Raw genomic sequence first — 17,138 nt, 5'->3', positions numbered from 1 at the left:
TTGGACATGGGCTGCATGGTCATAACCCAAGCCCCACTTTGGGCAGTTTAATAATTTAAGTATATTTTTAATTATTTAATAAAATACCCACTTAAAAAAGATGCTTAATAACAAAATAAGTGTTCAAACTATATCAAAAATCTCGAATAGGTATCTGAACTATTTTTTGACTCATCCAAGTGTCTAACGTTACAAACTTTATTATTTTAGGTGCCTAACGTTACAAACATTATCACTTAAAGTACCTCGACCATAACGATCGTTATAAAATCTCGTTAAGTAACACATGTCATGATATTACAATTTTTATTTTTCTTAACGTTAGGCATTTAGATGGGTTAAAAAATAGTTTAAACACTTATTCGAAAATTTTGAAATTTCGAGTTACTCAAAAAAATAAAAAAATTTGACTATATATTTTGACAATTTTACGATTTAATATATGATTTCATTATTCCTTCAATTTTACCTTTATTTTAAGTCTATTTTTTACCAAATTGAACCACATGCTCCTAGATCATCTTCGAATACATATGTACTTTCAATTCCTCTTTTTGATAAAAATTTTTTTATTTTTCAATTTAGTCCCTTAATTTTTTATTATGTCCCAATTTCATCAATTCATCATTTATTTTAAGTCTCCCTAAAAAAATATTTATTTTTAAGTCTACTTTTTACTAAATTTGAACTACATGCTCATACACCACAATAGAATACCTATGTAACTTCAGTTCTTACTTTTTTACTAAAAACATACTCTCTTTTTTATTTGTCCCTTAACTTTGCATTTTACTCAATTTAGTCCTTTGACTATAATTGTTTGTAAATTCTTTATTCTCATCAATTCCTTGACTCCTTTATACTCTCATCAATATTTTACACTAAAAATAATTTCTTTAAAATATAATATTATGAATATATTTTATAATTTTAGATTGTATTTGATGCATAATGTGAAAAGAATAATATATATATATATATATATATATCTTATATGGTTAAAGAAATAAAAAAAACTGGAACAAATCCTTACCATAATACTAATTATAATAAAATTAGTATAGAAACTCGAATAACTCAACTCGAATTTTTTAAACTTTACTCGAAAAAATTTAAAGTTAAGTTCAAGTTGTATAATACAACTCTTCTACTCGAATAACTCGAAATTTTTTAACTCGACTCAACTCAATCGAATGCTCACTTTTGATCTTAGTGGTAAAAGAATTATTGTTATTCCTTGAGGTCTCGGGTTCTAGCACCACGAATGCCAGGGATGTGCGCGTTCAATATCAAGTAGTGAAAAGTTATATATGAATAGATATGTCTTATACTTACCCTAGATTAATAAAAAAAAAAGAACATCTTTTGAGAATTATAAAAAATAAATTTATTCTTCATAAAATATTATCTTATAATCACTCATATCATTTAAAAAATAATTTTATGAAAAATATACCATGCAGGCTGGAAAGCCTCCTCAATCCAATTGATAAAATACATAAAAAGAGATCCAAAAATAAAATGAGAAAATATGTATAAATTTTATTTAAAAATAAAACTTATGTAATATATGAAAGATGTGTGTTAGTATAAATTGGACAAGATTCAGCTAATGAAACATTGGAAGGAAGGCTGTGGCTAGTCCATGAAAGGCAGGTCAATGTGATTAACCCCACCAACTTGTCTGAATTGCTCAAATGCTTGGAGCACATTCTTTGCAAGACTGAAGTAAAAGTCACAGCAGGATAATTGTTGCTTCTTTGTTTTCCTACACAGCTCAAGCAGCCAAAACAAAGCACAGTTGGTAATACATAACGAGAAACATTTTTTTGATGGTGTGAATTTCATTTAAATGCCAATGACATCAAGGATTACAAATTGTTTGATATATTACAGTTCATCCATATAAAATCAAAGTGGATTGATTCTTGACAAAGCCAAATTGACAAGGGCATGAGCTGTTCGGTTTGTCTCTCGATTGACGTAATGCACTTTAAGGGTGAGTTTGATTCACGGAATGTAAGATTACAAGTGAGAATAAAAGATTACCAGAGAATAGGATTACTGGGAATGTTGTATTTTGTGTTTGGTTGGTTTAGCAGGAATGTAAGATTACCGTGTTGGTTAAAGGAATAAAAGATTATTGAAATGTATATTTGACCAAATTGTCCTTATTATATATTTGTTTTTTTAACAAGTTATAAAATATTTATATATTTTCTTTAAAAAAATTAAATTCATAAAATTTATATAATTTTTTTACAAAATTGAAAATATAAAAAGGTTTAATGAAAGGGTAAAATTTTATTTTAACCCATGAACTTCATATAAAAGTTTAATTATAGATTTTTTTTTGTAAATCTAAAATAGTTTAAGGATAAATATGTAATTTAACCTTCGTAGAATTTTTATTATTTAAGACAAAATAAGGATATTTTTAAAAGAATTTTTTTTAATGGCATTTTAGTCCAAAACGCCGGTAATCCAACAATACCTAAGGAAAGAGAGGTAATGACATTCCTAATAATATATTCAAAAAATTCACTATTGGTAATGTAAGATTACCGGGAATGACATTCCCGGCCAACCAAACGGGAGAATGTGGATTCCATTCCCATAAGAATCTCACATTTCCCCAACCAAACACACCCTAAAGGAAGATGACCTTTTCAAGACCTCTCTAGCTCTGTATAACATTATTATGATGATGGGATTACTGCATTGGTTAGTATTAATGAAATTATCAAGCTTTTTCTTTTCCATTTTAATTTAAGCAGACTCGAAAAACGATCGCATTACCGTTCAATATTTATCAAGTTCTGCATTCAGGTTAGTAGCTCAATTTCCTGCACCATTAGCTTAGTTAAATGATATTGTTTCTGCAATCTGTGAATTGGCTTATGTTTTTTCACCTGACATTGATGTTTCAAAAATACACTTCATGAAATGAAACTGCTACTGCCTGGGAAATAAAGTGTAGTAACTTCTATCAAGCACCCAAGGTTTCTTTTGCTATTGCTATTGCTATTGCCTATTAGTTTGGCTGTTACTTGATAGTGTTGATGGGAAATCAATCAATCAAAATGCATCCTTGCAGAGCCTTATTTTTTTAGATCTTTTCCAGTTGCTAATAATGTGGATATGATTTCTAGCTTACCCTTTGCAATGGCTGGTGAAATAGCTTATGCCCTCCCCAGCAGGAAGGCATTATTAAATGAAAAACCCTCATCAATTTTTTTTAAAAACAATCCTCGTGTCATATTAGTTAGAAAAATAACTCTTAAACTATCTACGTACGATATCTCACGGTCTGCAAAAAGCGAGGTCAAACATTACGTTTTACGAAAAACGAGTTTCATGCATTTATTATTATCTTTATCAAATATTAAATGACTTTCTTTGAAAAAATTGATGGGTCTCGCGCCCTATAAAATACGAGGTTCATTAAACATGTTTTATAGGACGCGAAATAGATACACGTGAACTGTTTGAGGGTTATTTTTCTAATTAATCTTACGCGGGTTGTTTTCCAAAAGAAAATAATGAGGGTTTTTCATTTAATAATTCCCAGCAGGAGAGTAAAATTTAGACTATTTCTTAGGGGTTTTGGACTATTTTAAACCTTGTAAACAAAGAAAGAGTCATGGATTTCAAGTTCGAAGCTCACTTTATGTAAACTATGTGCGAGTTATCTGCAAATTATATTTTGGTTTAATTCTTATCGAAATAGGGATCATACTTGTAATGATTGATTCTAATAGTAGCTCTTGGGATATACATTGATTTAACTGCACTTATAAATATACTTTTAAAAAGTGAAAAGTAGGGAACTGAAATTTGTAAGATCAGTAAACCCTTCATCCAATCACAGTTCAACAACACAAATTTATATCGGTAACCATCACTTGGAGATATGGGTTTCACAACATATTTTGATCCGTGGTTGATAATTATTACACTGAAATAATTAAGAGTGATATGCTACCTATGAAAGTTACTTTTTTTCCTTTTGTTTTTTGACTCTCCGTTTTGAGTAGAGACCAAAGTGCTAAATAAGTCTTTTTGGTTTGAAGTTTTGAAGAATGAAACCTCTGTCCTTTTTCACTCCACTTCGATTATATGCAAGAAAGGGTTTGACATGCTTTTGCTTTTGAAGTTTTTACAAACTTTCTTTCACGTCTTTTAACTTTGATCCTTCACTTTCTTATGTTGTACTGTAGTAGTATATTTGTCAATAGAATGGCACAATCAGAGTCCCACCTACCCACTGTAGGTTGCAGGCTTGAAAATCTAATAAAAGTGCTTGGTAAGGAAACTTGATTCCTCCTTTCCCCATGTTTCTCGGTTGATGACTCCCACTTTCATGCATACATGCGTACACATAGACACACACGTTTGAATCTGCTTAATAAGTAACCATGTCCCTTAAACAAAGCATTGAGTATCGAGTTTTGTAGATGAAAAAAACAGCTTTGAGAGAGCTTGACTCAAGAAACAGAATCCAACACAACACAAACCCGGAATTATTTGGAGCCCTTTAGGATACTCTCAGAACAAAAAAGATGTTTCAAATTCTATAAGGTTTTGTATTCATCTATATTGTCTTAGTACTAGTTTTCTTTGGTATTCATCTATATTGTCTTAGTACTAGTTTTCTTTCTGAAACATAGAAATCCTACTTTCATTGGCATGCAAGGCAGTGAATTGTGGATTTGGCAACAAAAAAAAAAGGGGTTAATCTTATTTTACATGTTTTTGTTGTTGAACAATACCCTACACCATAAAGGTAAGAAATGATGAAACCCAGCTTAAAAAGTTGAAAAGTTGATTAGTCCACAGAGAAGATTACTCACCTAATACTAAATTGTCTTTCCCCTTTATTAGATGAAATGATGTGATCTGGGTAAATTGGACCGGTCAACAAGGATCACCTTTAATTCAAGCATTACTCAAACTGGATTCAGCCCTAGGTTGAACTTTTAATTACTATAGTATACCATGGAAATAGTGTTGCGACATTTTGATGTAAGTTTTTAATTGTCTATTGATTTGTTGGCTGAAAACTCATGTTTTTGTTCGGCCAAATTGGTTTAAGCAGAGCCAGAGAAAGCTGTCAATGAAGGGCTCAGTTAAGGATAGGAGTTCCCTGCCTATGCCTGGACCGTTGGGTGCTTGAGATGGGTACACAATTAATAACCATTGTCTTTCTGGCAAATGCATTGGCAAACAAGGCTAAAACACTGGGTTTTTAGACTAGGGACAAGTTCCATTACCATGCTCCAAGATAACATGGCATGCTATGCTACAACTCTACAACCATGGTCATGGATGATTCCCCAAGTCAACTTGTACAATTTAATATCGAGCTAATTAAACAGGATCAAAACATTAAGAAAAACTTCAAAAATATAACCCCATTGAATAAATTATTTGGTACAAAAAACCCTCGTTTTTTAAGCTACAAACATACAATTAAACGGCTACCAGTTTAAGGAGAGAGAAAAAGGATTCAGCCTATTTCTTAAGTCCTCTCTAACCTTCACAAAAGCCAAATCTTGTTACCATCACATTGCTTGTGTAGTAAGTAAAAGAATCCTGTTGTTGGTTATATTCATATAAATTAGGAATTATTTTAACACCTGAATAAAATCTTACCGTATCTTTTGCTTCTCTTGTGAGCATCCAAAGCTTAATAGTACAGATTACATGTCTGTTTTTTTAGTTATTAGATGATATAAATATGATATAATGCTGAATTCGAAGAAGAAAATATTAATAGGATACATGGAACACACTCGTAATCTTTGGCATTAGTAATAACAAGAAGGACCAAACTCTAGAGATGTCCATAATATTCAGATGGTGTTATGTATCTGTAAAGAGGGATCAAACCCGAGATTAGATGCATAAAGCTTCACTTAAAAAGCAATAGCTTTGATGGTTGAGTGGTAGCCTCAATTCTTACCAGATGTAATGTTAATGGAAGAAATGAAGTTTATAAAAGCCAATGTTTTTCAAGAAAAAAAAAATGTATGATAAAAAGTCCCAAGAAGTAACCGGGAATAGCAGGTACCAACATGTTACTAAATGAGAATACTGTTAATAAAAGGTCAATCTTTTCTTTTCTCTCTCTTCCACGCTTTTGCTTCTTTTCTTCACTTCAGTCTCTGAATTATAGATAATTCTAATGTAGAGTATACATCCAATTCTCATTGATCGAACCCCTTTTTTGTTGTTTCTCTTTGAGTTTCTGATCGAATTTTCTGGGTCACTATCCCTCATTTTCTCGGGAAAAAGGAAAGAGGAAGAAAGTATGGAATTGGCAGCAAATGTGTCAGCTTTTTTCGTAGACGAGTGACTGAAACAACACATTCAGAAATAAAATACTACAAATTCTTTTGAGATAATTGAAATGAGAAGCTCTTTCTCTCTCGTTTTTCACAATGCAGAATGGAATCTCTGTTTTATCGAGGTTCAATTTGAATTCTTTGTGTTTTTTTCTTACCTTTAAAGTCTGAACCTTTAGCTCCTGCTTCTTAAAATTGATCTCATTTTTGGTTTTTGTGTTGACTTTAGGGCTTTCTAGCTGGTTTTTGAAGACTTTGAAGGTAAACGAAATGTGGGTTTGGCGTGGTAATGAGAGATAGCTCTGTGGGTTTTTGAGGATTTGAGTTTAGCTTAGAGTGGGTGATGGAATTGTAAATTGGGGGAAGTTTTATAGGGGTGAAAATGGCGAAAAGCTGAGATCTGTTTTGGAAGCTGTTAAGAGAATCGTTGATGATTGTGTGTACTGTAAGTTCAAAATATCTATGCAATTGTGTTAAAAGTGGTTTAAGCTTTGGGTTAACGAGGAATGTGATAATTTACTGATTTCATTAGTGAGTTTTGATAATTTTGAGGGTTGTTTAGGCAATGCTGAGAATTGGACTGAACTAAAGAGCTGAAAAAGTGGGAGCTTCTGTTTGCTTTGAGGTTTATAAAAAGCTTATATCTCTAAAATTAGTGTTTTTCATAGATTTCTTAGACCATGTCTGGTGCTCCGAGATTGAGGTCCATGAATACGGCTGATTCCGAGCCAAGGCCCGTACTGGGACCTGCTGGGAACAAGGCAGGCACATTGAGTTCAAGAAAACCAACTTCAAAGCCATTAAGAAAGATTGAAAAGTGTCCAGCTGAGGCCACTTTAGCAGAGGAGAAAAATGGCCTTCCTTCGCCTAAAGTTAATTCTCTTTCCCCAAAATCCCATTCTGTTAGTGTCCCTTCAGTGCTAGGCCGCCACGAACAGTTATTACATTCTAATTTTTCACTAAATGCCTCGTGTTCCTCCGATGCTTCCACGGATTCATTTCACAGTCGAGCATCTACCTATGGTAGGTTAATTCGGTCAAATAGTGACAGAACTAGGAGGAAGCCGTACTTGTCAAGTCCAAGGAGTGTTGTTTCTGATGGTGGCTTGGATTCGCCGCCCGATGGTTCACATCAGAGGAAGAGATGTGCTTGGGTGACACCAAATACAGGTTTGTTGTTGTGGCCTCTAAGGCTCTAATTCCTCACTGTGTCACGATTGATTTCTATGTTGTGTTTAACATTTTCTTCCGGTTTCCCCAAGTATTAGGGTAGAGAAAATTCCCTGCACGAAGAACATCTTCTGTATTGTTTATACCTTTTCTAGCCCTTCTATCCCAAAATTGTAGCATTAGGTTAGCTTCGATTAATACGGTCACATCTACGACGAAGGATCAGCATCTAGCCAAATGAACCAACCAGGGTGGTAACTTCCATTATGATCGCCAAACTTTATTGTTTTTGTCGGACTTTATGATTTAATCGAGCAATAGGTTAAATTGCCTTGGAATTTATCTTTCCGACTTCATCTACAATCTGTTTACTCGATATCATTACGTTTGAGACAGTTGTTACCGAGTACATGATATGGCATTAATATCATAAATGCAAATTGGTTATGCATTCATATGTTCAAGCATCATATTCAAAAATGAAAGAATGTCAGATCCAATGCTTTAATTTGCTCTTATTTCATGTTTTTATTGACATAGTTTTGTTTGTTGGGATCAGATCCGATCTATGTTGCTTTCCATGATGAAGAGTGGGGAGTTCCGGTACATGATGACAAGTATGTGATCTCGATATTATTGCCTGCATCTGGTTGTCGTTGATTAAATGATTACGTCTGATGAAAAAGAAGCATTTCATTGAACGCTAGTTTGCTTGAAATTATTGCTCATATGCAGGAAATTGTTTGAGCTGCTTGTACTTGCGGGTGCATTGTCTGAACTTACATGGCCGGCTATCCTAAGCAAAAGACGCATCTTTAGGTAATTTTTTCCACACAGAAATTCGATCTTACTTCAGTTGAATAACCAAACTCGTTCTGAAAGTGTATCTCTTATGCAGGGAAAGTTTTGCGGATTTTGATCCCATTGCCGTATCGAAACTGAATGAAAAGAAGTTAATAGCACCTGGTAGTATGGCAAGTTCCTTGTTATCGGAACTAAAGCTGCGTGGTATCGTCGAGAACGCACGCCAAATGTCCAAGGTAGATAAATTATCGTTCTTATTTGCTCCATTTTTTAACCTTGGTAACAACTCAGCATGAAAATAGTGCTCCAAAATCACTTGTTAGCAGCACTTGCACATAACAGTATAATTCACAATTTGATCATGTATATTTATGTTATGGATTTATTTATGTACAATTCCAGGACAGCTTTTTCGTTTAATTATTCCTATCTATTAGATGCCAGCTTGATTAGCTGGCAAAATCGCAAGTCATCACTCTCCATCATGAACCGGTAGCCCTCCTTTGCTCAAGTAAAAGTACCATAATTGCACTGTCCATAGTGGCTATGATTATCAACACAACTAACTTTTTGCGGGTTTTGATAATGTCAGGTTATAGATGAGTTCGGGTCATTCGACAAGTATATCTGGAGCTTTGTTAACCACAAGCCTATCGTTAACAGATTCAGATATCCTCGTCAGGTCCCGGTTAAAACTCCGAAAGCAGATGTCATAAGCAAAGATTTGGTAAGAAGGGGTTTTCGAAGTGTGGGGCCAACAGTCATCTACTCTTTCATGCAAGTCGCCGGAATAACAAACGACCATCTCACGAGTTGTTTCAGATTCCAGGACTGTATAAACACAGTGGATGGAAAAGAAGCAACTAGGACCAAAGATATGCCCGAAGAGGAAAAATCAGATAACATGATTGAATCAGAATTATCCATAGCTATCGATGAATTTTCTCTTAAGAATGATATTGGCACGCTCCAGGTTCGATCATCAGTTCTACCACATTGACTGATTCACTGCTCTTTTGTGTAGTAACTATGGTGGTTTTGTGTATAAAGTTTCATGAACAACTATGCATACTGAATTTTCTAGATTGTAGATCTAAAGTAAACTAAATTTAACTGATGAATGTGCTGCTTGATGGGGCCTCTGTCGTGGAAGTCTTAAAATATTTACAATTTTCTTGTCCCTTGTATAGTTAGAAAGCTTGGTAATTAGAGATGAACCCCAACAGCAGAAAACCAGATTCGCCACCGGATCTGTCCCTATCAGATTCTTGACTATATGCTAATAAGTGGGGATTGATCGAGTGTGGATCGATTTTATTTGTTAACCCTGTAAGTTGTTGGGACAGCTAAACCTACACATACAACTCCCGTTTGCTTTAATGGATGCAATAATGGTTAGTGGCAAAATGATAGTACGTCCTAGAAGGACCTTGTGGAAGGACCCCATCCAAAAGGGCATGCGTCTATTGTACCCAATATCACTAATGATGTAGGGTCCCTCTGTTTCCTACTGTTATTGACATTATAATGTCTTGATGGATGTTTTGTCTGAAAATGGCTAGAATACTTCCAAACTCTACCTATTTACTCCTATTATGCTTTGCACTAGATCTGATTGGTAACCACTAATTTTTTTCTTGCAAACATAAAGCCTTGTAAAGGGATTTGCATTGGCTAATGCCTAATATCAATTCTCATCTCATCAAGCCATACATATCTAAACTTTGGGTCAAAGCCACAAAAAGGCAGACAGATTTTTTTCAGTGTATTGTTTTTAATTATATCATATATGCATAGCTAAGCTCTTAAATGCTGTAGTTGTAACCCTTTAACCCAACAATATGCATGCCTAAGCTAAGCTCTTAAATTCCAACTCATGTAACATAAAAGAAAAGGAGAAATTGAAACATGGTTCCAACTAAGGAGACAAGAAAGGGATAAAATCTATATTGTTTCCACAACTATAATAACCTTGTTCCTAGCTCCTACTAGATTGAGAGGGGATACAACAGAAAGCATACAGCAATGCTTAAGGAAAACTAGAAATAAGAAAATCAAACCTGACCATTCAGTATTTATACAGACATGCCAGATATTAACAACACAAAAGCTCCTTTGAGTTCAGCATGGCTTTATTTCAAATCCAAAACTCAGAAGTGTTCGAGCTGATTCGATTGCCTTCTCACCTCCTAGATCTAGGGCCTCACCAGTTAATTCACCTTCTGTACCTACTGACCACTGGGTTGATGTAACTTGGCTTTGCCCTTCATCAGTTTTTTTGAGTTGTAAGTTGTTCATAGAAGCAGGTGCAGCAGCGGCAACAAGAGGAGCATTTGGTTGGCCATGTCGCTTCTTGGGTACAGGCATGTCATGATCATGAACACCTTTGTATGTTATAATGACAGCATTTTTATTATCTACAGCTGTCTCAATATGCTTACGTACAGGACACCCGGCAGAAGTGCATCTATAGTAGTTCCTAGAAAACATTCATCACTTAAAAAATAAGAATATATCCAATAGAATGCATACAGACTCAAGTAAATTGGCACATAACAATCGAGTTAAAGAATGAACTTGGAAGGATCAAATTGGTCAAACAGAGAATTAACAAAATAAAAAGAGCAGAATAAATGCAGGCTCTTGAACAATAGCCTAAGAGAATATTTCTCATTGGTTTGGAACAGTTACAGATGCGGCACTGTCAAAAATTGGTAAAGGGATAGTCGTTCTCCCTAGAGATCCTGGGTTTGAGTAGCTACATTTGCAAGGTGTGTGCATGTTATTAATTGGTTAAGAAAATTACCACCTTGTAATCACCCAGACTATTCAACAAAAATTGTTAAACAAATGAACCAGACATCTTTGCAAATCACTGTAAAAAGTCGTTGAGAGCAAAAGCAAGGACAAAGGCCACTGGAGCTTTTTAGTATAAATTCCAAAAAACCTCTATGATACAAATGAATGATTTTTCTAATATTTCAATAAAACAAAGACATGTAAACATTGAGGGTCGGGTCACATACCACAAAGAAGCAAGCTACCATAACATAAAAATTACAATGGAGACAAGGCTAAGTAGTCATAAGGATGGGGTAATGGTTTAAATGGATAATAAGAAAAAAAATGAGAAGTGAACAGGCACCTGGGATTAGAATTTCCTTTCACCATTTTCTGGCCATATTTTCGCCATCTGTATCCATCACCTGAAATCCCTACATCACTAACTGCATGGACAACAAACTTAGGTTTCTTCCAAGTTTTTAGGACAGAATCAGAACAAACGGTATTGCTTTTCTTCATCCTGATTATCAAAGAGAATAAGAAACTATTAAAACGAGACTCGCGGACTGGATGCATGTACACATACGTATCTATATCATGAAGCAAAAGAAAACAAAGGCAAAGAGAAGCTTACAGGAATGCTTCCCGTTTTTTTAGCTCAGGTTCACTATTAAGCTCTTCCTTCACTTGCACATTGTCATTTCCATCAGAGCCACTTGAACATGGTCTTTTTCTTTCAGGATTCACAGTTGTTTCTGGTACAGATTCTTTAGAGGATGTGAATGGATCAGAATCGTTAAGTACTTTGATGGGCTGGGCTGTAACAATATTGTGTGAAGCATGTACACTGGAGGATACTTTCTTACTTTCCCTATGCGGGTTATTTTTCCGTGGCAGTTCATGACTATGCATGCCTTTATTAACAATCTCTATTACATGGCCAGTGTCATCCGAGCATTCTATCTTTTTGGCCTGACAATCAGAGAATGTGCATTTGTAATAACTTCGATAACCTTTAGGACTTTTCACTTGCTTCTGACCATATTTCCTCCAATTGTAACCATCAGATGCAGGTCTCTTCACAATGGGAACAACAGATACCATTTTAAGATTATAAGATTTTTGCTGGTTTGCTTCTGGCGCAGATGCACCATTAACTTTCTGATCTGAAAGGCTTTGTTCTTGTAGAGGTGGAGTGAGAGCAGATGATATACCTTGTGTAACAGAAGTTGGTGATAGTTGTGCCAAAGAAGTTGGAGAAACAAATGATTGAAGCTGATTTTGTGTAGAACCTTCAGCACTCTGGATGGCCAAAGTAGTGGAACCTTCCCGGTGGGCTGTGACAACTTTCTCCTAAGAAATTAAACCAAGATGAACTCCATTAAAAGAACAATTCAATCACAGACAAATTTAAGTGTACATGCCCTTTTCTCATTTCAGGCATTTTCATAATTTGTTCTATCTGAGAGGAACTCAAATGGTAAGACAAGCAGATTCGAGAAAAATTTAAGTCCATATAGATCTTCGGACATCACTGCACTTGTTTTGAAGAACTGATTCAATGATCTAACTAGAAGAAGAAGACGAAGAACATAAATAATGACTAAAAGAGTAAAAATCAACAGAATTTGAAGTTATAACTTATAAGTGCCAGAGCTCTGGCAAGGATTATCAAATGTTCGCAGGAAATGATTCTGCGTCCTCTTCCCATTTGCCACTGGCTTTATACTTTTGGCCTCCGTTTTTACATTTAAAGTTAAATTCAATCCTTGTGTTCACAATCAATAACCTACAAGTTTCCAATAAATTTCCATTAGTAAATTCTATTGGATTCAAGATGACAACTTTTAACAACGAAAGAACAGACTTCATATGAGGTCCTACTGCATCCTATAATTCAACTATACAGAACCTATAGGGGTGTATTAGCTGGCTACTTGTGCAAGCTAAGATAATCAACAAACATTAAGAAAAAATTTAATCCTTAACTAAAAGTCATTATTAAAAGCTAACCTTAAATTCAGCTCCTTCCTTTGGTTCCGAGTTAGATTTCACCGGTAACCCTGAGAGATCACCATATACTCCCTCATTACAATGCAAACATTTTTATTAGAACTAAAAAGGAGCTTGCTTTATTGAGAATTAGGAAAAATAATATTTTTCCCATAAAACACACTTAAAAAGGATCTCACCCTCAGAACGATCATCATTCGCCAGAGTTTTCAATTGAAAATCTCTCAATCCAGTATCACTCGAAAGCGCTGTTCCAGCACCGTCTGACTCAGTGACTCGACTCACTCCTTTTTCCTCTTCGTCCTCCAACTCTTCCTCTTCTTCTCCATCGCCCTCTCCTTGAAAATCGTCGTTTTGGTGTTCCTCGTGTCGTTTCGTGTGAGGTGCTCGGCTCTCAGTCTCGGCCATGCCCGATTTTTCCTCGGCGAAAAAGAGTAAAGTAAGCAAACAGTTCGTAATCTTTTTGTTCTATTTTTGTTTAAAGATTATTAAATTACGTGTCAACTTATTAATTTATTGTAATTGTTCTATAGAAATGTATAGATTTTTTTAATTATTAAAATAATTTATTAAAGCAATATTTACCAATGGAAAACCTAGCGCCGCAGGAGGATCGCCTACCAAAGAAGGCACGCAGACTTGACGAAGAGCCACCGGATGCAGGCGGCACTTCTCCCAACCATATGGATATCGAGGCGATCAGCAAAACTGCCCTAGAAACTTCGCCTGGCCCAACATCCTATCGTGATACTCTGCTCAAAGATAATCACACGGATCCTTCGATTGAAGAAGAAATAATGGATGAGGAAGATGTCGAAGTCTTTGAAGACGATGTCGTTCGTGGTGTCGTTGAAGGTTTAATATCCATTGATTTCTCCGACCGAGTCCAAGCCATGGCCAATAAGAGTTTCGATCAGACTGTGGTGGTGAAGCTACTTGGGAGGCGTATTTGCTACAGAACCCTTCGGAATAAATTGTATGATCTATGGAAACCATCTCAACCCTTTCGCCTCATGGACATAGAGAACGATTACTTCCTTGTTTCGTTGCGAACGCGATCAGATTTCTTAACAGCCCTCTCCGATGGTACATGGACAATCTTCAGACATTATTTGATTGTTGAACCGTGGTCGTCTGACTTTTCCTCTTCACAGCTATTTCCTCGTCGAATTGTGGCATGGATCCGACTCTCGAGATTACCGGTAACTCTTTATAAACGTAGTCTCATCACTGAAATTGGCGAATGCACTGGGAAGGTTGTTAAAATCGACTACCAAACAGAAACGGAGCGTCGAGGACGCTTTGCGCGAATGGTGCTGAGCGTGGATCTGGGAAAACGCTAACCTCGAAGCTCTTAATCAATGGTCGTGTACAAATCGTTGAACATGAATCACTGCCTACCATCTGCTTCTCTTGTGGCCGATACGAACATGTTAAAGACATCTGCCCTGAAAACACAATTGAAGACCAACAAGAATATGATGCTCTAAAAGAACAAGTTACTGAGGCACAATTGTCGAATGCCAACCAAAAATCCAAACCCTTCGGACCGTGGATGGTCGTTGAAAGAAGGCAAAGGAAAAACTTTAAAAAACTTTCTATGGATAGCGAGCGAAATATGGAGACTAATGGCTCGAGATTCAATCCTCTATATGAATCCACCGATGATGCAAATGCTACTGCCTTTGAACAGCCAAACCAATCTTCAAAATCCAACCAGGCTACTCATCCTCCTTCTTCGACACCTCAAGCACAGTCGAGTAAAGCACGCTCCAGCGATCATCATGCTGCAAAGAGCAAGACTACAACTCATGTCCGTAAACCTTTAACGATCCCCAAGGTAACTGCTAGATCCTCCAAAGGTTACTATGGGCAGTCAAGTCATCAACCCCGCCAAAACACTGTGGAACCACGTGTCTCAATACTAGACAGATCGAAACATTTGACTATCGTACTATCGGAAAACACTAATCCGAACACTACAGATGATATCATCTCGCACGCCACACAAGGGAACTCCCAGCACAAGTTAATTCTACGTAAGCCATCGGATACAAACCACACTCAAGTAAGTTATGAACCTCATCTTTCTACAGATGGTTAACTCACTGATCTTGTACAATGTACGAATGTCATGCAGAACAATTGCATTGAAAGCTAGTCGGTTCCCATGCTGGAATGATATGGTTTTTTATACTTACCTCTCATTATGGTTGTTAAACTAATAAGTTGGAATGTTCAGGGGTGTGGCCATCCTCGTTTTCTCACAGTCTTTCGACAATATTTGCGTGACTTTAAACCAAATTTAGTAGCTATTTTCGAACCTCAGATAAGTGGTGGCAGAGCGGATGTTTTTATCGCTGTCACCGGGTTATCTCGCTCTCATCGTATTGAAGCAACAGGTTTTTCAGGTGGCATATGGTTTTGCTGGCATGATAAAATTCAAGTGGATATACTTCTTAATCATCTCCAATTCATCCACTGCCGTATCTCTACCACCCAAGGAAATTTCTCGACTCTAGCGTCATTTATATATGCTAATCCAAACTAAACAAAGAGAAAGTTGCTTTGGCCTCATCTTCGGTCCCTAGCTGGGTATATTACCACCCCTTGGGTCATTTTGGGAGATTTTAATGCCACACTTACTACTTCCGATAGGAAGAATTGTGCGACTACTACTCGACCTTGAAGATATTTTCAGGATTTTGTTTATGATTTTGGTATCCGTGACATGGGATTCCAAGGTCCTGAATTTACATGGAACAGGGGATTATCTTATGCTCATCTTGATAGAGCTTTATGTAATAGCAAATGGGATGAATCTTATCCTGAAACAACCGTACACCACCTACATCGAATGCGGTCTGATCATAGACCACTTCTCCTTTGTGTCGACAGCCCTATAGCCAATATTCGCCCATATCAATTCAGGTACTTCTATGGCTGGTTACAACACGATGACTTTAGTCGAATGGTGGAGGATAATTGGGTAAACTCTGAGACTTTTTCAGCCACTATTTCCCATTTAACTGAAGCATCAGATACATGGAACAAAACAGTGTTTGGTTATATCAGCACAAAAAATAAGATTATTATGGCGAGACTTCGATGAGTACATAGAAGCCTTAATAGATTCCACTCGAATTTCCTTATCAATCTTGAAGCCGAGCTCCTCATCGAGTTAGAAAAACTCTTAGATCAAGAGGAAACACTTTGGAAACAACGATCGAGAGTCAATTGGACTGCACAAGGTAACCACAATACAAAATACTTTCATAGACGTGTCGTACAATGAAAGCGAAAGAATCGAATCATGTCACTAAAACTCCCTTCAAATGACTGGTGATATGACACACATATACTCAATGAAGAAGCAATTAATTATTTCATGAATATTTATGCTTGTGATGAGGAAGTGGTAGGAAAATTCCCTATTTCAAGATATTTTCCGGTAATTCCAGCACATCTGCAGGGCTCCATGGCTATCACTCCAAATGATACGGAAATTTTTGAAGCTCTGAAAGATATGACCCCTCTAAAAGCTCATGGCCATGATGGCCTACATGCAAACTTTTTCCAGAAGCAGTGGCACGTGGTGTCTAATTTTGTTTGCAGCATGGTTAAAAAGGTCTTTGTAGGAGGTAATATTGAAGCCGATATAAATAAAATCGTGATTGTTTTAATCCCAAAAATAGAAGCTCCAGTAACTTTTGCTGATTTCTGCCCTATCAGCCTATGCATTGTCATGTATAAGCTCATCACCAAAATCATCGTTCGCCACATTAAACACTTGATGCCTATCTTAATCATGTCAAATCAAACGAGTTTTGTCGTTGGGCGCTCTATTACAGAAAATGTTATTATAAATCAGGAGGCAATCCACTCTATGCGGCGACTCAAGATAAAACAAGGTTGGATAGAAATTAAAGTGGATCTCGAAAAAGCTTTCGACCGTCTCCGATGGGATTTCATCCAATATTCGCTCACTGACGTTGGCTTCCCAGTCAGCACCATCTGAGT

General features: G+C 36.1%; 2 protein-coding genes across 2 annotated transcripts; one reads left to right on the top strand and one right to left on the bottom strand.

The window, feature by feature from the left end:
• The first annotated feature begins 7,012 nt into the window (after positions 1-7,012).
• Positions 7,013-9,476, top strand: LOC120161445 (probable GMP synthase [glutamine-hydrolyzing]). Its single transcript, XM_039171694.1, has 5 exons — positions 7,013-7,517; positions 8,077-8,134; positions 8,253-8,336; positions 8,416-8,557; positions 8,914-9,476. The coding sequence occupies exons 1-5, from the start codon at positions 7,028-7,030 to the stop codon at positions 9,319-9,321; spliced, it is 1,182 nt and encodes a 393-aa protein (XP_039027625.1). The 5' UTR covers positions 7,013-7,027; the 3' UTR covers positions 9,322-9,476.
• Positions 9,477-10,339: 863 nt separating this feature from the next.
• On the bottom strand, positions 10,340-13,567 carry LOC120161434 (probable WRKY transcription factor 32). The gene is made up of 5 exons (XM_039171687.1): positions 13,298-13,567; positions 13,119-13,168; positions 11,740-12,458; positions 11,467-11,625; positions 10,340-10,800 (listed from the first exon to the last, which is right to left on the bottom strand). The coding sequence occupies exons 1-5, from the start codon at positions 13,524-13,526 to the stop codon at positions 10,443-10,445; spliced, it is 1,515 nt and encodes a 504-aa protein (XP_039027618.1). The 5' UTR covers positions 13,527-13,567; the 3' UTR covers positions 10,340-10,442.
• Positions 13,568-17,138: the final 3,571 nt, after the last annotated feature.

Source organism: Hibiscus syriacus, unplaced genomic scaffold (assembly GCF_006381635.1).
Source record: "Hibiscus syriacus cultivar Baekdansim isolate YM2019G1 unplaced genomic scaffold, ASM638163v2 tig00002880_pilon, whole genome shotgun sequence".
In the NCBI taxonomy this organism is placed as follows: domain Eukaryota; kingdom Viridiplantae; phylum Streptophyta; class Magnoliopsida; order Malvales; family Malvaceae; genus Hibiscus; species Hibiscus syriacus.
This window is presented reverse-complemented; position numbering and strand designations above follow the sequence as displayed.